The sequence below is a fragment of the Pantherophis guttatus genome, chromosome 2 (genome assembly GCF_059756535.1).
Source record: "Pantherophis guttatus breed Tessera chromosome 2, ASM5975653v1, whole genome shotgun sequence".
NCBI lineage: Eukaryota > Metazoa > Chordata > Lepidosauria > Squamata > Colubridae > Pantherophis > Pantherophis guttatus.
In genome coordinates, this window is record NC_142064.1 from 94,673,477 (window position 1) to 94,696,398 (window position 22,922).

Below are 22,922 nucleotides of genomic sequence, written 5' to 3' on the forward strand. Positions count from 1 at the left end.
CTACAAAAGGGAAGAAGGGGAGAGGGGCTCAGCAGGCTAGTTGTCCCAGCTACCTTATGGATCTGACTGCTTTCAAAAGGGTCTAGGGATTTTCCAGTTACATCGCAAGAGTTCTACCATGAATCTCAGAGACTTCTGGAATTCATGAACAACATTGTTGAATGTAATTGCTTGGGAGTTGTCTCTCCTTGCTCGTTGATCCCACAAGATGAAATACCTGAAGCAATGCCTGTAGCACCAATAGAGGAAGACAAGGAGTTTCACTGAACAGAGGCATGAACTCATCTTCAGCCTGTACTATGGCAACAAAAGTAATAAAGTCATTCTTTGCTTTTACTACCTCGGTAAAATATTATCTACCCTCCCTACTGGAGAGCACTGGACAAGACAACTTTCATGCAACCCACTGTGACCTACTTGCTGGACTTTTGCAGATAAAATTACTTAAGATTTCAAAGCCATATGGACAGATGCAAATGAGGCGGCTGGAATAACAATTTGAAAGCAATATAGGAATTTTCCCAGTACTAGTATTAACCTCCTTGAAAGATGAAGGGATACGCCTGCTCCTGAACAAACTATCTCTCAATCTGGCAATTTTAGATGACCTATCTAGTCTCCAATCTTCTCTTTTTAGGGAAGGTTTTAGGAAAAATGATAGAGCATCAGAGGCAGGAGGTCCTAGATAGATTGAATTATCTTATGTAAAGTGGTTTATCTGGATTTTTTTCAGTCAGAGTTTAGATTTGGGCATGAGATGGAAACAGCATTGGGTCACTTCATCAGGTCCTGGATGGAGGCGGCATGGCCTTCCTGCGGTAGCATTTAGTACCATCAGTTGTGGTGCTCTTCTGAACTTCCCGTGAGAATTGGAGATAGATGGCATTGCTTTACAATGGTTCTGCTTCTTCCTGAGGAGGTGGCTCCAATCAATCATATGGGAGCAGGAATAGTCAAGACGTTAGACACTCTTCTGTGGGGTACAACACAATTCTCAGTTCTCTCTCTCCTGTTATTGAACATCTTTATGAAACCACAAGGAATTATTATATGAGGATTGGGGGTAAGGTACTTGTCTTCGGACAACAGTGGCTCCCTCGGCCAAGAAACAAGAGATGAGCACCGTGCCGTAGACTAAGACGCCGGCAGTCCTAAAAGGGAAACCTTTCTGTTTTACCTTTTTACAATTAATAAACATATGATACTCCATGTGTATAATCCCAGACTAGGCTAGAGATTCATGGAAGTTCCTCCCCTAATGATTGAAGGATGCAAGTGAAATAAACAACCTAAAGCTGAACCCCACAAGAGAAAGATTCAATTTGTTTGGCAAGCATTTAGCACAGTGTCTTTGTTAGGTCAAAACGACAATATGTTAGTTTAAAAGTTTTAAAACATGTTGGGAGGGGGGGAGTGTTGAAAATACCCATTCAGTTGCATTTGGGCTATTCTTTCTAGAAGGTGGATACAGTATATTTATTACAGATTTCAATCACAGATAGGCAGAATCCGAAGATCAACTCTTTAAAAAAAAGAGGCATCTATACCCTAAAGATATGTACTTTTTATAAAGTCGTGAATTCTTTAAGTGACCAGCCAGTTACTTGACAGCATACTGTATATGTTTGAACTTCTTAACAACAACCCAGAATAGTGTCTGCTTACAGCCAGAGTCCAAATGCCAGACTCAGTTATAGAAGACAGTTCCATGTTTACATGCCGTGCTATTATTTTATCTGTTCTTCTACTGTAGTTCTTGAAGCACTGCAAGTCATCATCATAAAACTGAAATACCCTATCATTTAGGTATTAATTGGTACTCTTGACACATTTTAACAATTAGTGTCACATCCTCTGTAAGCTGAGCCTCTGTACATTAGTATACAAATCATCCTTAAAACCTTAGGATATATTTTTTTTAAAAAATCTACCAACGAATTTGCTACCTTTCTCTCTTAAAATTGTGAAAATTTCTATTTATCAATTACTGGTAGCAATAGGTAATATTGTAGGTTTTCTGGGATAAACACACTATCTCCATCCCTTGCAATTTAGCACTTTGGAAGAACTTTATAAACTGTAAGGGTGGCATTTCTATCTATCTTAATTTATACTAGACTCTCAATTATTGTTTTCCAATGAATACATTATGGTTTATTTTTAAAATAATTTTCAGAATAGTAGTAAGTCGAAGCATATAATTGTGCCTACTACAGTTGTAATGCAAACCACAATATTTCTCTATCACTCATCTCAGTTATATATATCTATTGGCCTTAACAGGGATTATGGTAATACATTACTTGCAAGGATTAGGGTTAGAGGCTGCTTTGCAATCCATATCTACAACTAATTCACCTTTTTATCGTGAATTATTTCCCTTAACCTAATGGAAAACAGAGAAAATCTCATATGATGGGAAGTTGCTGGAAAGAAAATGCACAAACCGCATAGCTGCTATTAATAAAAGTATAAGAGCTAGTGCATCTGCATTCATTGTGTTCATAACACAGTTAAGCTATAACTATGGTTAACAGAATGTAAACATATGATTTCACACAACATGCTGAGCCAAAATAAACTCATTATAGTTTTACATGATGGGCTGGTTCATATTTCGCAGTGCTATAAAAAGTAACTTTTGACTTACTACCAGTTTTTTTAGTGTATTTTGTGCCTCAAATTTCCAAGTCAAGCAAAACCCAATGATCGCATCTGAAAATTGTAGGGAAAACATGATACACTTCTGGTATACTTCCATGTATTTTAAAAACATATAAAATTAAATGTACAGTCCTATAAACTATAGTCCAATTCATAATACTAAACTCAAATTGAGGAGTAAAATTTTCATGTTACAAAAGTCAAAGGTAAGATTATTTTAAAATTAAAACATTTTTGTATAATATGTGGCTTATGTTTCTGTACATACAAAAAAACATTTTTCAAGTGGTTTGATAATACCACTTAAGGTAATAGTGTCTACAACAAGACTATAGCAGGTTACATTGTTCGACCACATCTTATTTTTATTTTCTGCTTCAAAATTTCTCATTTACATTTAACGTTTACACATAACTCATAAACCACTACTACTCAATCAAACCAATACACAGGTAAATGAATATTACAGTGCCATGTAGTAGCACTTGTAGGAACAATTTTTGTCTTATGTTCATTCATACATCATATTAATACAGTTTAATTCTGTTTTAGTATGTTGATCATCCATATACATTGTGATTTGTAAACAATGGCAAAAGCCTTAGTGTACACCCCACCCAATTATTTTGTATTCATTAAACATTAAATGTTGGAAGACCTGAAAGACAGGATTAGGGACAGATCATCATGGAGAAAATCTATCTAGGTCCGTGATGGCAGGTGGCACGCAGAGCCATATTAGTGGGCACACCAGCTCAGCTCTGGGGCACATGCGCGCACCGGCCAGCTGATTTTCGAGCCTTCTGGGCCCACCAGAAGTAGGGAAACAGACTGTTTCCTGCCTCTGGAGGGCCTGGGGGTGTGGGGAAGGCCCGTTTTTTTTTTTTTCTTACCTGGCTCCAGATCCTCTCTGTGTATCTGGGGACGGGGAAAACAGCCTTTCCCACTTCCTTGGAGGCCCTACGGAGGCTCAAAGGGCCCATTTCCCCACTCCCGGTGGGACAGGAAGTGACGTTTTTTCCTGTCCCCAGCCTCCAGAGACTCCTAGAGAGGTTCCTACAGACTCCTAGAGAGGCTCCTACAGACTCCTAGAGGGGTTCTGGAGGCTGGGGACAGCAAAAAATGTCACTTCCTGTCCCACCGGGAGTTGGGAAATGGGCTTTTTCAGCCTCCGTAGGGCCTCCAAGGAAGTGGGAAAGGCTGTTTTTGCCGTTCCCAGATACACAGAGAGGATCTGGAACCAGGTAAGAAAGAAAAACGGGCCTACCAGGCCATCATGTGCCAGGAGCGGGGGAGGGAGGGGGTTGCGCACACATGCGCGTGGGCACCTACGCGTGTGACCCCCCCGCCCCTCCCTCTCCTGGCACGCGATGGCAAAAAGGTTAGCCATCACTGATCTAGGTTGTTGCCAAGAATTGGCACTAACTTGATAGCATATAATCAATCAATCATGAAACATGATTAAGCATCACTATTCAATATAATATATAAACTACTTCAAATAAAAAGCTTCCTTGTTGTTTTAAATCCATCAGAGGAGGATTAATCTTTCCCCTGTCCTGGAATATTAGAAGCATTAAATTCCTACACAGGACTTTGACGAAGCAATGGTGACTGAAGATGGCTCTGCTGAGAACAGAACTAATCATGGTGGCAGGACAAGGAGCTGGTAAATAGATCAGCTCCTTAAATTCCTCCCCAGATAAAGGAGAGGATCTGGGATTGTCCACATGCACTCCATACAGTGAGTCCCTGCAAGTAGACCATAAGACAGCAGTTTCTCTGGTGAGTTTTAGAGCTCTGGAAGCTGATCGAAAGCCATTTTTGATGAAGTTTTGGTACCTTCAAAAATACACTGGGTTTGCATATGCTTTTTCTTAATCACGTTTGGAAATTGCTTGACAGCTGTTTGGATAGCAAGAATTGTCAAAAAGACAAAGTTTCATTACACCAGGTGAATGAATCCTTAACAAAATAATTTTAATAAAAGTTTAAGGACTTTAAAAATTATGATTATAGAGTAAAAAGCAAAAGGGTGATTAGAGCTCTGATTGTGGAATGTTATAAATGGACTAAGTGGTTAGATTTTGAAATTAATTACAAACAAGCTTCCTGTTTAAAATTCTATTAAAAATATGTGAACATTTAGAAACTAAGTGTAAGAAATATTCCTATGGGAAAATATTCTGAGTTAGAGAAAAGCACAGGACTAGAAGGAACCAGAAAGAATTAAAGATTACAATTAAAAGGGAAAAGAACCACTAATATAGAAGAAAAATATTTAAATTTGGGAAAATTTTAAGGATATTTGGGGGCAACGCAATCAGAGGTTACTCTTAAGATTGCATGCCACTATAAAAAGGGTCTAAAAGATGTGATGGAAGAGGATAAATGAGTGGTGGATGTGGATTTAAAAATGACAAGCTACAAGAATGATATGGAAAAAGATGTTACACTGGATATACAAATAGTCTTCATAACTAAAATGGACACACAAATAATAAAACAGAAGAATTACTTGGACAACATTCTTATCTTGGACTTTCAAAGCAGATATGTCAAATTTATGAAGGAGTTCCTGAGAAAAAGGCAAAGAAAATGAAAAGAAATACACTTTTGGGATATTATTTAAAGGGATTAAAGAGCAAGATTTTTAAAAACAAAGGGAAGGAATATAAAGTTGGCTTAGCTGATTAAGATTAAAATACATATGGTGTTTTTGGTAGTTTTTATGGATTTTCTGGACTAGGACTGAATGATAAGGTTTTAAAGATTGATTCATATAAAAGATAAGATATGGAAAGAAGAAAAATTCTGTAATATTTTCAAATAAGGAAAGGAACACAAAGTTAGTTTCTTAAGGTTAAAATACAAACATACACACACACATTATTTTTTTGCAACTCTTAATGAATTTTTGCTGATTAGGACTGATGAGGCTTTTAACACTTGTCTTTAGATAAGAGATGAGATATGAGATGAAGAAATCTTCTGTTGTAATATCAGAGAAGGTGATAAGTTATTGAAATTGTACTTGTCTTGATGAAGGGGGAAATCAGTTTCTTATATACTTTTCTTTTTTCTTCATTTTTATTTTTCCTCTGCACTTTTTTCTCTTTGTTTTTTCCTTAATTTGTTGGAAACTAGTTTGTATATTTTTTCCTTAGTTTTTTAATCTTTGTATCTGTACAATTCAGTAACAATTATTAAAAATGAAACTCCTACATGGGAGAACATTTAAACAGTAATTTACCGTAGTATCCTGATGAAAACAGTCCTCTTTACCAATAACTCTTAACTCAAAATTAAAATAAATCAAAAGAGCTTTTGTATTAAGGCATAAAAATTTGAGTCTATTAATAGACTTCTTTGTACTGCTTTGAGCATTACATAAATATATGTAACCAAATCTGTTATATGTTAAAATTCATCTCATCTTAAAATATTATCATTCAAGACATGAAAATGTCCTGGCTGAGATCACATATCATACTCATATGTGGTTTATTTAACCATAGTTGATTGAATTCAAATAAATATCTGAAACTGCCCAGTATACAAAGCCATAAACCATGTTTTACAAGTCACCATAACCTGATACACACAATATGTTAAACAAAAACCAAATAAATCATCTTATGGGATAATTGATGCTGGACAAAGCACAACTGAACAAAGCTATCGGCCAACATTTTGCCATATTTCAGATAAAATCTAGAAGGGTGCATTTCAGTTCTAAGAGTTGGATCCTAAAACAAGGTGATCGTTTGCTCTGCCTTATTTTGGAATAGGCAAATCATGCAGGTACAATAGCACTCCAGTTTACTAAGCCTCTAGTCCACAACCTCTCCAGTGACTATGCATTTTCTAGTGCCCTAAAAAGGTATACAATGACCATTAAAAATGAAATACTTCAGCTTTAACAGCAGGCTGGTTGAAAAAATAATAATTCTTGAGAAAAGAATGCTTGAAAGTTCAAGACCTCACCAAAATAAATATTTAGTGTAAGAACAGAAAATTTACACCATTCAACTTTATTCTCTTTCACTTTAGCCCAAGGCAGGGACTGTATCTTTTATCAACAGAGGACTTTCAAAGTCTACCTTTATTAATTAAGTCCTGCAGCACAGCATAAACATTGTCCGTATATTCAAATGATTTTGGATGATATCCCCCCTCCCTTCCAAAACTATATTAAAGTGTTCATCTGAGACTTGCTTAACAGGTTGAATGGGACAATTTTTCTGGAGTGGAACAGCATATCCAATGAGGGATGGAAGGAAGAAATCAGAACTTTGGTTTGGACATATGAGTCACCAAGGTACCTTCCCTTTCAATATCTTTAATAGTTAACTTCACCAAACTCCATTAACTTTCTGCTTAAGAAAGTTTTGGTCATATGAAACAATATACTTTCACAGGAAAAGCTTCACAAATCTAGTAAACCTATCCTCAAATGAACAATAACACTAACAGCACAGGTTACGCCTTTGAATCTTATCCTGTAGACCAAAGAATATTTTAGATCATGATGGCAGTTTTTTGAGTAGTAAAAAGTTAACAGCAAGAGAGTCATGAGTGTCATTTTCCCCAAAAGATGGGGGAGGAAGGAGAAGGAAAGAAAAATCTTTTTTTTTTTAAATATTGGAAAGGGAGAGCACTTCCTAAGATGACAATGTTAGGCGAAAAGCAATATGCCTTAAACCCAAATGTTACATTTGTTAAGATGTACAGCATACAGACTAGCCAGACAAATATAAAGATAGAGATGAAGGTGGAAGAATTAAAACTGTCCTAAAATCTCTACTAAGGAGATTCATAGTTATTCCCAAGAAATCTAGAATAACAGAGCTATACAGTACTCTGTGATGACATGATTTCAACTAGGGACAAAATACAAGTACAAATGTGACATTCGCTGCCATCAAAGCTTGGGAAAATACCGAATTGATCATTTGTCAGTGTTACCCATGTAGCACATGTACATATGTTTAGAAACCACAACATGCCGTTACGCTTGCAGTTATACAATACTATTCCCAGTTCACCAGGAATATATGTTTGAAATGGTTCTGAATGTTAGTCCTCTGGAACCAAATATCCCATTATATAGCCATACAGATGTAAATATATTTGGAAACACTCGCATGCTGAGACTTCTAGCCTCTTGTAAATCCTCCATCTGCTATAACCCCCACTTCCGGGTTGATTCCTCTTTATTGTACTTATTTCATGGGAACAAATGAGGAAATCTCTTCCCAGAAACATTACTGCGAATATGTCCAGGCAGCATTGTGAGGCAGGGCAAAATTGTCTTTGCTAAATTTTAGACCTTGAATTGATTTTAAAAGGATCCAATGCACAAAAGTCAAATGCCTAAAACGGGTAACTCTTCAGATAGCTATGGAAAAAGCAATAACATCTTACCGACAATGGAACATGAAAAATCCTAAATGGTAAAAAAAAAAAAAAGGTCACTCATATCTGCCAAATCACAATACCTTAAGACCAAATCTGATAAAGAAAGACTATTATTTTATTTACTCCAGCTCCTTCCCCTTTAATCACAGAGCTTGTTAAGGAACATTTATTAACACACTGGTATCTCTGCCAGGAAGACTCCCTCCCATAAATGTCACACTTGTCAAAAAAAAAAAAAAATGCTCCTGCTGGCCTTGCTACACCCATAAAGACCCTTCTTCCGCCTTCCTTTTCTTCCTAATGTCTCTTGACAAATTTAAGAATTCACATTCACACATACACACACACACAGGCCAATTTTCTTTCCCATTCCTATACAATTGCCAGAGAGGTTTATTTGGTGTAAACATGTCATTTGTTAAAAAATAATAAAAATGGAAAGCGGGGTTAAAAAAAAATATACTGAATTATTCTTATATTGGGGATTATTAGCATCCTGGCTCTTGGGGATGCCTTATTTTGTGGTCTGTTTCCTGGAACTGAAATGGAAAAGGCAGAAGGCGGAAAAAGGGAAGGAGAAAAAAAAAGAGAGAGAGAGAGAGATTGGAGAAGGAAGGAGGAAGGAGGAGGTGAGAGCCGCCTGACCACACCGGTTCGCGCCCTTCCCCGCGATCTGGGGGGGGGGGGACTTGAAGGGCACCCCAGCCGGAGCTCCCTCCGCCCCGCTCCCTCTGCCCCACGCACCTTCGGCGATGACCTTCTTGATCCGCAGCTTCATGTCGCCCATCTCCACCACCTGCCCCACGAAATCGTTTTGATCCCGGCTGGCGGCTCCTAAAGAGCCGGGCCCGGCCAAGAACTCCAACGCCGACTGCAACAGCGACATGGCGGCTCAAGCCGGGATTGATGGGGGGGGGGGGGGTCGAGCGCCGGGCGGGGGGTTGGGAGAGCGCCGGCCGAATACGGCCGCTTTCGCCTGCCGCCGCCAATTATACCCTTGCTGAGCCCGCCGTACTCGCCCGATCCTCCAGCCCGCACCGAACCCACTTCCGCCAACGTTGTTCGTCAGAGCAGGAAGCCGGGGCCCCGCCCACTTTCTCGGGTCGCCCCGCCCCCCCCGCGCCTCCCCCGCCAGCCATTCGCAAAGAGGTAGGTGAAGACGAGAATCTCTGTACTTCGGGCGACTCTTCGAAAGTTGTTTTCAGCCAAAAGGCAACGTCGCTTTTGAACATTTGGCCCTTCCCGACGGCGAAAAGATTTTAAGGGGAGCAGCAAGCCGTCCCGCTGCTCTTTGCTTCACATTGCATTTGGACTCGGAAGCAAGAAATTCAATTTTACTTTAGGCCTGCGTATACTATGCATATACAGACACTAAAAGCGGATTATGTTGTATATTATTTCTCCGCTCACCTTTTAGTTTGAGAAAGCTTAACATTGGACCCTAGTCCACTATATAGAATTGTCTTGTGCCAATGTCGCTGGTTGGCAGGACTGTTTGTAGGGAGATTTTATATATATATAATGTGTGTATATATATATACACACACATATATATACATATATAATACATACACATGTATATACACACATGTATATACACACACACTTGAACTTTGTATTCCAGATTGGATGGGGCTGGGGGTTAAAAAATAAACCACGAAGTGAAAAACATTCTGTCTTTGCTCTCATAAAACACAGGAAGAGAATACTATTGTCAAAGTAGGAAAAAGTTTGGGGGTTTTCCGTTGTCTTCTGTAGGAAGCGATTCCTTTCATAACAGTTGTTGAAAAGCATAGCGAAACCATTGAAAGCACCTTTCCCCTTACGGCAGATGCCTACTTTCGGGCCACGCCCACTAAGGGCTTCGTCCCGCCCCGCTCAACGTTCTAAGCCCCGCCTTCCTCCTCCTCCTCCTCCTCCCGCCCCTCTCTCTTTCCGGTGTCCTGGTCCACTTCTTATCTCTCCTGCCTGCTGGTCGGAATGTTCGCCGCGCCCACGTCGGCTTCCGCGAAGTTGCTTGGACCCTTGTGACGTCATTCCCATGACTTTCGGCACTCGGAGAATTATTGCAATGGATGCCTCCCTAGTCCCTACCTGGTTTCTTCGAAAGGAGAGAAGCTCATACGCGACGTACATTATGCAGAGGATACAATAACTTCCACCAGAATAAATTTAAGGTTTCACCTGTTTCCTTGTCTGTTTAACTGGCTTCACCCAACACTAGTCTAGACTGAAACAAGATTTGGCTAGGTCGGAGATGGCTTATTAATGTGTCTTGCAAATACTCTTAAATATACTGCACGAGTCAAAAAGAGGGCTGTGAAAATATTTACAGACCCCTCCCATCCTGGACATAAACTGTTTCAACCCTTACCCTCAAAACGACACTATAGAGCACTACACATCAGAACAACTAGACACAAGAACAGTTTTTTCCCGAATGCCATCACTCTGCTAAACAAATAATTTCCTCAACATCCTCAAACTATTTACTAAGTCTGCACTACTATTAATCATCTCATTGTTCCTAACACTCATCTCCTCCCACTTATGACTAACCTTGTTGCTGGTATCCTTATGATTTATATTGACTATTTCCTAATATGATTTTATTTTATTTATTTTATTTTATTTTAAATTTGTATACCGCCCTTCTCCCTAAGGACTCAGGGCGGTGAACAGCCAAGTAAAAACATCAAGTACAAATATTAAAATACAGTTAATATATATATATATAAATTTGGCCCCATTAATTAAAAACAATAAACAAAACACTTAAAAACACTTAAAAAATTAGGCCAGCCCGGCTTGCTGGAAAAAGAAGGTTTTAAGGGCACGGCGGAAGGCACTGAGGTCTTGGATTCTCCTTATCTCTGGAGGCAATTGATTCCAGAGGGTAGGTGCCCCCACAGAGAAGGCCCTCCCCTGGGGGTCACCAGCCTGCACTGTTTGGCTGATGGCACCCCGAGGAGGCCCTTTCTGTGGGAGCGCACGGATTTGATTGCTTATTTGTTCCCTATGACTATCATTAAGTGTTGTACCTTATGATTCTTGACAAATGTATCTTTTCTTTTATGTACATCGAGAGCGTATGCACCAAGACAAATTCCTTGTGTGTCCAGTCACACTTGGCCAATAATTCTATTCCACTCTACTCTCATGGTTTTATCTTTAGTACAGGATCAAGATTTAGAGCTTCCCATGGCTGACGCTAGTACTGACATTTAAGCGCAAAACGGGCAGATTTTACTCAGGATATTAAGATCTGGGGAGGAAGTGTAGATTGTCAGCTAGAGAGTTAAACAAGGGTTGGTTTGTTCAGCAGTTCTGTTTTGTACAGTCCCAGTTAAGGTTGTTAGGTGAATCCCAGAGAGCTGCAATGTCTCAAGATTATGTGATCACCTTTTGTGACTTCCTGCTTCTCCATTGAGTTTGCTTATTGGGAGCCAGCAGAGAAGGTTGCAAATGGTTTTAAGTTGTAGGAGCTTCATCACTGGAAGCTTTCAAGAAGAGACTGGACTGGCATCTGTCAGAAATGGTATAGCGTCTCCTGCTTGGGCGGGGTGTTAGACTAGATCGCCTTACAAGATCCCTTCCAACTCTGTGAATATGAATCTGGTAATCATGTGATGGCAGGACACTGCAACAACACCTTAATTGCAAGCCCTTTGCCAAGGGTCCAAATCATGGTCATGTGATCACTGGGATACTGCGACAGCCACAGCCAATCAGGACCCGTTGTAAAATCCCTCTTGTTCAGCAACATCATCACTTCAAACGGTTGCTGAACCAGTAGATCTAAAGCAAGGACCACCCTCACCCAAACTAAAGGCAATCTGCATTTCAGCAGTCCTATAGGATGCCTAAGAGAGTCTTGCTAAGCTGGTCTTGAGGAAACTAATTGATCAGCTGACATTTCCCAGGCTCCCATGACCACTCTCACGTTTTCCAAATCTGGCTCAATATATGCAGGCCCAAGCAAGATTAGAATCCGTGTAAATAAAATAGAGGAAGGATTTCCTTCAGTACAACATCACTGAGTCCCCCGTTCAACAGAAAAGGGAAATCCAGTTTAGTGTAATGGTTAAATGCTAGTCTAGTCCCATCTTAGACATAAAGCAGGTAGTCCTCAAGGTACAACCACAATTGAGCCCAAAGTGTATGTTGCTAAGTGAGACAGTGAAGTGATTTTTGCCCCATTTTATGACTTTTCTTGCCACAATTGTTATGTGAATCACTGGAATTGTTAGTAATAGGGTTATTAAGTAAATCTGTCTTCCCCGTTGACTTTGCTTGTCAGAAAGTCACAAACATAATGATGGGACACTGCAACCGTCATAAATATGAGCCAGTTGCCAAGAATCTGAATTTTAATCACATGACCATGGAGATGCTGCAATGGCTATATGTGTGAAAAAACAGAAGTCACTTTTTTCAGTGCTGAAAAACGAGTGACATTGAGCTGGCCACACCTACCCTGCCCCCCCCCCCCCAGTGGTGGGATTCAGCCAGTTAGCACGACTTTGGGAGAACCGGTTGTTAACTTTCTGAGCAGTTTGGCAAACTGGTTGTTGGAAGAACCATTAGGGCAGAGAACCAGTTGTTAAATTACTTGAATCCCACCACTGCCCCCCCCAGGTCAAACACAACCCTGATGCGGCTCTCAATGAAATCAAGTTTGACACCCCTCCTCTAGAAGATAAGACTCAAGATAGAGGATGATCTTTGAACACTGGGCCCTATCCAACAAAATGCAATTCAGTGGTGAGAAAAATAAAATCGTACAGTTAGGCAAGAAAAACCAAATGCACAGGTATAGAATAGATAGTACCTGGCTCAAGAGCAGTAACTTTGAGGGGGATCTAGGTGTCTTAGTGGACAACCACTTAAATGTAAGCCAGCAGTATGCTGCATTTGCCAAAAAAAGCTAATGCAGTCCTAGGCTGCATTAAGATCACAGAAAGTTATAGTAGGCTTTATACTGCACTAGTAAGACCATACTTGGAATTCTACATCTAGTTCTGGTCACAGTATAAAAAAAGATACTGAGGATCTAGAAATGCAGAGAAGAGCAACAAAGATGATTAGGGATCTGGTGGCTAAACCATATGATGAATGGCTGTGGGAATTGGGTATGAATAGTCTAGAGAAGGGAAGGGGGAGGGGAGAAGAAGAGAAGAGAAGAGAAGGGAAGGGAAGGGAAGGAAGGGAAGGGAAGGGAAGGGAAGGGAAGGGAAGGGAAGGGAAGGGAAGGGAAGGGAAGAGAAGAGAAGAGAAGAGAAGAACTAGGGACAACATAATAGCAGTCTTCCAATATTTGGGGGGCTGTCACAGAGAAGAGGCACTCGAGAGCAGGACAAGAAGTAATGGTTGGAAGATTTTTAAAAGTGATCTAACCTAGAACTAAGAAGAAATTTCTGACAGTGAGAACAATTCATCAGTGAAATGGCTTGCCTCTAGAAGTTGTGGATGCTGCATCACTGATGTTTTCAAGAAGAGATTTGATAACCATTTGTCCAGGATGGTACAGGATCTCCTGCTTAAGCAGGTGGTTGGACTAAAAGACCTCTAAGGTCCCTTCTGTTACAGGTAGTCCTCGACTTACAACCACAACTGAGCCCAGAATCTATGTTGCTAAGTTAGAAATTTGTTAAGTGAGTTTTGCCCCATTTTCTGGCCACATTTGTTAAGTGAATCGCTGCCGTTGTTAAATTCAGTTAACTGTTGTTAACTGAATCTGGTTTCCCCATGGATTTTGCTCAGGGGTGGGCTTAAATTTTTTTAGTAAAGGGTTCTCTGCCCGGTTGCTGGGTGGCATGGCCATGGTGGGCGTGGCCTAGTCAGCCTCCTGCACCATGGCAGGGGGGACGTTTTTGCCTTCCCCAGACTCTGGAGGCTTTCCTCAAGCCTCCAAGAGGGTGAAAAAAGCCTCCCCAGGATCCAGAGACTCTCTAGAGGCCTTCTCGAACTTCCAGTATCCATTTTTCACCCTCCCCGAACCTCCCCACGTACTCTGCACTTACCTGCATCCAAACGTGGAGACACCTGGGAGGGGTGGGCAGGGCCAGCCAGGAGTGGGATTTGGGGCTTCTCCGAACTGCACAGAATCTTAGCTAGAGGTTCTCCTGAACCCCTGTGAACCCCCAGCAGCCCACCCCTGATTTTGCTTGTCAGAAGGTTGCAAAAGAGAATCACATGACACCGGGACACTGCAATTGTCATAAATATGAACCACTGGTCAAGCATCCAAATGTAAATCATGTGACCATGGGGATACCGCAAAGCCGTAAGTGTGAAAAAATGGTCATAAATCACTTTTTTCAGTGCTGTTGTAACGTCTAATGGTCACTACATGAACTGTTGTAAATCGAGGACTATCTGTATTCTATAATTCTGTGAAATTCAGATTGCAAGAATGAAGACCTCTTTTGTAAAGTATAGTAATAAAAGTATCAGGTTGACAACATCAGTTTTAGTAGTTAGGTTAATTTAGAAAGCCTTCTAGCCTTATACAGTTCTGCCTTTGAACGGTTAGAATTACAATGGAATTCTATATAGGTCTGCATACATATAAACCCCACGGAAGTTAATGGAGCTTACTCTCAAATAAGGTAGTGCAGTTTTAATATCACGTTACCTGCTTTGGAAAATGAAGGCTCTTTAATGGCCTCCAGACCGCCACAGTAACAAATCAAATCTTAAATTATCCCCTAGACTTCAGTTTATGTATCATCTCCACTCTCTCAGAGGAGACAGCCTGCTTGATTTTATGACATTGCTGCTCCAAGGTTACAAACACAGTCCAAGTCTTGTAATTTAATCCTGTGAAGTTGTAGGGGGTAGAAAGCATTCTTATTTCCACTGACATTCTTGGGAATAGTATCTGAGATATACCTGTCTCCTTAGAAATTTGACACATGAAATTCAGTGTCATGTGGAATGCTCAGTTGGCATATTAACATAATAAATTAAAATTGTTAAATAGGTTCTTAACAGTATCATTTTATGCTGTGATTAAAATATATTTATATTCATTTATCTCGCATAAGGCATGTCCTATACAAAGGAAACTAGAGGAGGGTTTAAACCAGTCGCCCCAAAGGAGCCTTTTCAAGAGGCAACTGGACTTACTTTCTTTCCTTTTCTCTTTTTCTTTCTTTCTTTCTTTCTTTCTTTCTTTCTTTCTTTCTTTCTTTCTTTCTTTCTTCAAGAAAGTCCAGTTGCCTCTTGAAAAAGCACCTTTGGGACAACCATGACCTGGATGACTGAGAATCTCCATAGACATTTAATCCAATCTCTTCAGCAGTTTTGTATACTGAAAGTATTATTGTGTGGGGAAAGTACCCAAAGTAGTTCAGTTCAATAAAAAAAATTGGTGTGATTTGTAGCTTGGTAGCCAATACCTGTGTTTAACCACTTAACCATATAATGTGAGGCATAAGAAATTAGGAGACAGGATAGAGTTCAAAAGCACTATGAGTTTCTTTCATGGTATTTATATACATGAATCTGATCTACTAACTGTCAAAGCCAATTAAAGCTAGATAAGAATCAACAGATTTCAAGAGGGAAAACTACCTTGCTTTACTCTGTCTTCACTGTTTTATTATATATGTATGTATATACAATGACACTGGAAAAAGTGACTTATGACCATTTTTCACACTTAAGACAGATGCAGCACTCCCATAGTCACATGATCAAAATTCAGACGCTTGGGCGACTGACTCATATTTATGACCGTTGCTGTGTCCCAGGGCCATGTGATCCCCTTTTGCAACCTTCTGACAAGCAAAGTCAATGGGGAAGCCAGATTCACTTAACAACCATATTACTAAATTAACAAATGCAATGATTCACTTAACAACTGTGGCAAGAAAAGTCATAAAATGGGGCAAAACTCTTTTAACAAATGTTTCACTTGGCAAAATAAATTTTTGGCTCAGTTGTGATTGTAACACGAGGACTATCTGTACATACATGTGTGTGTGTGTATATATGAGTGTGTGTGTATGTATATATATCATACATGTGTGTGTGTGTATACATATAGTATGTATATGTATACTGTATATTATGAACATACATTATATAAATATACCTATTATAGAAATAATTTAAAATAAATTATATTTATATAATTTTTGATATATTGCTTCAGGTTTACACTTTGATTGGGTTTACATGGCAAGCGGAAGATTAATTGAACCATAGCTTATATAGTTAACTCAGTTTTCCCAGCTGACATCATATACTGAATTGTAAATTTATAGACTGAATTTATCTAACAAACAAGGGCAGATTATTTTTGGCTAGTTAATTTGTGATTCAGTGTTTTGTACCAAATAGCCATTTGTTTGCCCTTGATTGTACTTTTTCTTAAGTCACAAAATGCTTGTCACATCCTCCAGATAAATTACATTATCATATGGTAACTAGATGTGCTTTGAGCATCACTTAAAGAGATTTTGAAGGCTGGAAGAAAAAGAATTAGTAGAATTCTGGCACACTTTACTGTTCCACTTCTTCATTTGGATAGCATCAGTCAGAGCTATAAAATGAACCAGTAATTCCAAGTCAGTCAGTGTGCACTTTAATTAGCCGGTGTAACTTAACTATATTGGAACTCATCAGACATTGCAATATCTTGGTGAGACACGAGGAAAAGGAAAAGGAAAAGAAAAAGAAAAAAATGGATAGAGGGACATGTAGACTAGTCTTCTCACAGATAGACCTTCAGATACCGTACATTAATTTCTCAGGTAACATGGCTTGGAGTTTTCATAATATTTCCTGTTTGATTCAGAGAAAGTCTTATTTATTACATTAATATCCACTTTTCACAGTAGAGCTCAAGACAATATATGTAGGCCTATTTCCCCCCAAACAACATTGTGAGGTAAATAGAGGTGAAAGGGAATGGCCAGCTAAACATTACCAGTTGAGTTTCTGTGGCTGAGGCAGAAGTGGGTTTCAGCAGGTTCTGACCAGTTTTGGAGAACCAGTACTGGAAATTTTGAGTAGTTCTGAGAACCGGTAGTAAAAATTCTGACTGGCCCCACCCCCATCTATTCTCTGCCTCCCAAGTCCCAGCTGATCGGGAGGAAATGGGGATTTTGCAGTAACCTTCCCCTGCCACGCCCACCAAGCCATGCCCACCAAGCCATGCTACGTGGACCAAGCCATGCCCACAGAACCGGTAGTAAAAATTTTTGAAACCCACCACTGGGCTGAGGGTGGACTGGAATCTGAGTCTCCCCAGTGCCTGCTGAATACTAGCCATACTATTAAAAATAACAATTTCCCCACATGTATTATATGTTTTTTATATATATGTATTTATTTATATTATTATAAAAAAATATTTATTTATATAAATATTATGCCTCTGCCTAAAACTGACCATCCACATTGCTGACCCTTATCCCGCCTCTTTTGTGATTCCCTGTCAAATTGATTCCTGATTGGTTTATGCCCCTGGCATAACATGTGTCCTCTTTGGTCTTCTCATCTGGCTTCACCCTCATCTCCCTTTAATATATCTGCAGCCAATAGGAAATGCTCTATCAAACAGACAAAGACAGTGGACTAGGCTGAATCTGACATCACCCAAAATTGCTAGGTACAAGAATCTATTTTAGTTTCTCTGCATTGCTTTGTCTGGCCCTATTCCCACTTTTTTTAAAAAAATATAATGTTTGTTTATCTTGATGTAAGTCACTTAGATTTGCCTGAATTATGAGAGAGAGAGAGAGAGAGAGAGAGAGAGAGAGAGAGAGAGAGAGAGAGAGAGAGAGAGAGAAAAGGAAAGTGTGTGTGTGTGTGTGTGAGAGAGAGAGAGAAAGAAAAAGAAAGAAAGAAAGAAAGAAAGAAAGAGAAAGAAAGAAAGAAAGAAAGAAAGAAAGAAAGAAAGAAAGAAAGAAAGAAAGAAAGAAAGAAAAGCTGTTCATTTCCTAAGTGATTCTGAGGGGCTCACAATAATTGCCCATATTCTGTTTGGACAAGATAAAAATAATTTGAAAGGATGAAACTTGGGTGGCTTAAAAACTGAAAAGGCAAGAAATATTACAATATCTGAAAGGAAGAATAGCAGCCCAAAATGAACAAACATCCTACTGGAAGGGATAGTCAGATTCCCCAGGCTCATATAGAGGAAATTTGAATATATGGGGAAATATGGTGCTGCTATGAAGAAGCACCACTTTCTTGGGTCTACTAGATGACACAGTTTAATCCATGGGACCTGAAGATCCTAACTCTGATCCTACAGGATGAATAGAACTCATGGGATGCAAGCAGTGCCTCAGCTAACCAGAACCTTTGGCCTATGTGGCTTTATATCCATCACTTGGATTTGCATCTCAAATCCTATTAGTAACCAGCACAACTCATGGGTGTTACCTGGGTTGTAATAAGAACTGCTCATAGCTACATTCTGGACTGTTAAGCTTTCTAGAAGAAACCTCTGATCAGATCACTAAAAATGCAACTTAGCAATGGCATCATGCATTATGAATGCAGTAGCTTTCTCTCAGAATATGGGTTGGATCCATTTGAACTGTTTAAAAGAACCCCAGGAATAAGGATAAATGGCTGGAGGAGTATGATGGCCTTGGAGTGAAATTTTCAATGCTTGCTAACCACCAAGACTATTTTATTTCATTTTTTCATAAATATATTTTATTACCATGTTAATGCTGCTGTTACGTTCTTTCATCTTTCCACATGCAATATTGTTTAGAGAGCCCATGTGAATGGAAAAAGACCTGGCTATGCTTAGTCTCCTTCCAGTCAGGGTCAACTCTTGATGACAATTCAGATACATCCATGTAGTCTTCTTGGCAGTAATAAGGAAATGCTGTTTGGTTGTCTTTTTCTGGGATATTTTGCTAACTTCCTAGCCTGTCCTATAGATGCTGAAAATTTTTGGAGATCTCCCATCCACCCAGGGCCAGTCTCATTCAGCTTCTCTGGTCAGCCAAGGTTGCTAGGCTGTAGTACTAGTGTTGCATTTGCAGGAGATGAAAGAGGAGGAGGAGGAGGAGGAGGAGGAGGAGGAGGAGGAGGAGGAGGAGGAGGAGGAGGAGGAGGAGGAGGAGGAGGAGGAGGAGGAGAAGAAGAAGAAGAAGAAGAAGAAGAAGAAGAAGAAGAAGAAGAAGAAGAAGAAGAAGAAGAAGAAGAAGGAGGAAGAAGAAGGAGGAAGAAGAAGAAGATTTTCCAAAGCACCTGAGGGTAGAACAAGAAGCAATGGGTGGAGACTAATCAAGGAGAGAAGTAACTTAGAACTAAGGAGAAATTTTCTGACAGTTAGAACAATTAATCAGTGGAATAACTTGCCTCCAGAAGTTGTAAATGCTCCAACACTGGAAGTTTTTAAGAAGAGATTAGATAACCATTTGTCTGAAGTGGTATAGGGTTTCCTGCCTAAGCAGGGGGTTGGACTAGAAGACCTCCAAGGTTCCTTCCAACTCTTCTCTTCTCTTCTCTTCTCTTCTCTTCTCTTCTCTCCTCTCCTCTCCTCTCCTCTCCTCTCCTCTCCTCTCCTCTCCTCTCCTAAGATGATGATGATGATGGAGAATGGTCACAAATGTTTATGGAGATTTCCAGTCATCCATGTCACGGTTGTCCCAAAGGTGCTTTTCAAAAGGCAACTGCACTTTCTTAATTTTTTTTCCCCTTGAAAACGTTTCTGTTGCAATATTTCCAGGATCAGACTCAATAAAGATAATAGAAGTTAAAGCTTTAAATATATTTCTTTTTAATTATGATAGGCATTCTATATTCACTGAATATTCAAGGTAGAAGCAACGAGAATGGTGAGGGTGGCTCCTTATATATACAAGGGGTGGAGCTAGGAATGGGAGTGGTAAGTTATGAATACATTAAAGTCCAAAGAATAAGTTAACCTCTGATGTTCCATATATACATTATTTACACATTGGAGAATAAGGCATTTACATCTGACAAATCCCCCTCTAAATGCCGGTTCGTTACACAACACCAATTACATTCTGATTCAGGACAATATAATACATATAATTTAGAAGTTAAATATTTGTGTTGTTTAGAAGGTAAGGGTTTTGTTAATATATCAGCTAATTGTTCAGAAGTATCGCAATGTATTGCTTTAATGAATCCGTCTTGAGACAGTTGTCTCACATGCTTAAACTTTATATCAATATGCCTGGACCTTTGTCCAATTGCATCGGATCTGGATATTTCAATGGCCGCTTTATTGTCTTCATGCATAATAAATGGTAAGGTGGGTTTCTTCCAAACATCAGTGATCAGATCATTGAACCATACAAGGTTATTTGCAGCTTTGGACAAACAAACATATTCCGCTTCTGTAGTAGAAGTGGCTACTAGTTCTTGTTTACCAGTATACCAGTAAACTGGACAATCATTCAATAGAAAAACATAACCAGAAGTACTCTTTCTGCATGATGTATCACCAGCCCAATCTGCATCAGCATAACAAGTAATTTTTGGTTCTCTGTCATTATTGGGTTCCAACATTAAACAAAAATCTAATGTACCCTTCAGATATCTTAGAATTCTTTTGACAGCTTCCCAATGATACAAGGTTGGTTTACTAACATATCTTGACAATAGATTGAGAGGTAATGCAATATCTGGCCTAGTCCAATTAGATATATAAAGGAGTGAACCTATAACTGATCTGTAAAATGTGTTGTCTTTAAACTCAGGGGAAGATTCATCAGTGTTTCTAAGAAAATCAGTTTGCATAGGGGTGTCACAGGTTTTAGCATTATTTAAGTTACATTTGTTTAGGAGTTCGATGATTTTATCTTTCTGTGTAAGTTTGAATCCCCTTTTAGTTTTGTTAATTTGCACACCAAGGTATTTATTCACTTTACCCAGAGATTTCAGTGAGAAGTGTTCATTTAACTTATTTACAAAGATTTCCCTGCTCTCTTTATGCTTTCCAATATATAAAATATCGTCCACGTAAATTAATACAAATTCAATATGATTATTACTCTTTTTTACAAAGAAACAGTTATCAGCAGTGGTGGCGTTGAAATCCATGGTCTTAAGTACTTTTACCAAGCAATCGTACCATCTTTTGCCGGATTGCTTTAATCCGTACAGACTCTTATTTAATAACCAAATTTCGTTCTTATTAGTGTATTGACTGTGTGGTGCTCTTACATATATTTCCTTATCTAATTTTGCATGTAAGTATGCGGTCTGTATGTCATATTGGAATACGTCCAGATTGAGTGCAGATGCTACTACAAGGGCTGTTTTGACACTCTCTGTTCTCACTGTGGGTGAATATGTATCAGTATAGTCTTCTGGATATTTTTGTGCATAGCCTTGTGCAACTAGTCTAGCCTTGTATAAGGTATTGCCTCCTTCTAAGTTCTTAATTTTATAAATCCACCTGGTACCTATAATTGTTTTATCCTTAGGTGCGATCGCAGGTGTGAATACATTTAATCCTTGTAAACTTTCCATCTCTTTTTCCATAGCTAGTTCCCATTTTTCTCTTTCTTCATGTGGAAGTTTCAATACTTCTTCATATGTATTAGGTGTTATTTGTTCTCCATTCATATGCATTATGTAATCTTTGTATTTATTTGGTATTTGGTTTCTATTGTTTCTAATAGTTCTTTCAGGCTTGCTATGGTTATCATGCAAATATCTAGCTTCCTTTTTTGTTAATGTGTCTGTCTTTATTTTATGCTGACTATTAGTCCAAGTTTTGGTTTTGTTCTTACTTTTGTTAATATTTTGATTTTCTGTTGTTCCTTCCTCGCAAGATATCTTATCTTTACATTTATTAGGAAATATTTCATTAAGGTGCAATTTTGACCAATTGGCCTGTTCATGGAACACAGCTGTTCTGGATACTATAAATTTGTTATTACTATCAATAAATCTGTACCCTTTGGTTCCAGTTTCGTATCCCATGAATCTTAATTTCCTGGATACGTTTTCTCCCTTTCTCCTCAATTGTTTAGGTATGTGTACGTCTGCAGTGACTCCAAATATGTGCATGTGTGATAATTTGGGTTTTCTATTGTACATCACCTCATATGGTGTCTTATTCACAATACTGGACCAGGTTCTATTTTGAGTGTAATTCGAATAATGTAATGCCTCTGACCAAAATTGTTTGCCTAAACCAGCATCCTCTAATGTGCACCTAATCATGGTTTGTAGTGTGGAATTTTTCCTCTCTGCAACTCCATTTTGAAATGCAGAAAAAGGATTGGACGTGAAATGTAACATTCCTCTATCCTTTAACCATTGGGAGAATTCTTTAGACATGAACTCACATCCCCTATCTGTCATAATTTGCTTTATTCTGATATTATGTTGTGTTTCTATACGTTTGTAGAATTCCTTAAATTTCTGAAATGTTTCATCCTTGTGCTTTAATGTGTAAACAAAACCATATCGGCTGTAGTCATCCACTATTGTTAGGAAGTAACGTTTTCTATAGGTAATTGAGGGACTTAATGGACCAACTAAGTCCATATGTACCAAATCAAAAATATTGTTAGTTGATCTGTTAGATTTTTTTGGTCTGGGACTGGTTTTTAGTTTGGTGGACTTACATACTGAGCATTCCAAATAATTTTCACAATTTTTTATTTTGACACCTTCTGCGTGTTCAGTCATTTTTTGTACTACAGGAAAGCTTGCATGTCCTAACTTCCTGTGTAAGATGTGAGCACACTCATCATGAATTGGTTTACCTATTTTTGGTTTCTTTTCCTTGTATGTGTTTTTGTGATCATGAGTTATTCTACACTCATCATTGTCACTGTTACTGACATTTTCATCATCTGCTTCAATACAAT

At 39.0% G+C, this 22,922-nt stretch overlaps 1 protein-coding gene across 5 annotated transcripts in view; it reads right to left on the reverse strand.

Moving 5' to 3' along the window:
• GAK (cyclin G associated kinase) overlaps positions 1-9,185 on the reverse strand; it is an 83,848-nt gene extending 74,663 nt beyond the window's left edge. For all 5 annotated transcript variants that reach the window (XM_087886418.1, XM_087886416.1, XM_087886417.1 and 2 more), the window contains exon 1: positions 8,830-9,185. In XM_087886418.1, coding sequence (XP_087742544.1) covers positions 8,830-8,971 — 142 coding nt within the window. In that variant the 5' untranslated portion in view covers positions 8,972-9,185. The remainder of the gene's footprint in view (positions 1-8,829) is intronic.
• Between the last annotated feature and the right edge of the window lie 13,737 nt (positions 9,186-22,922).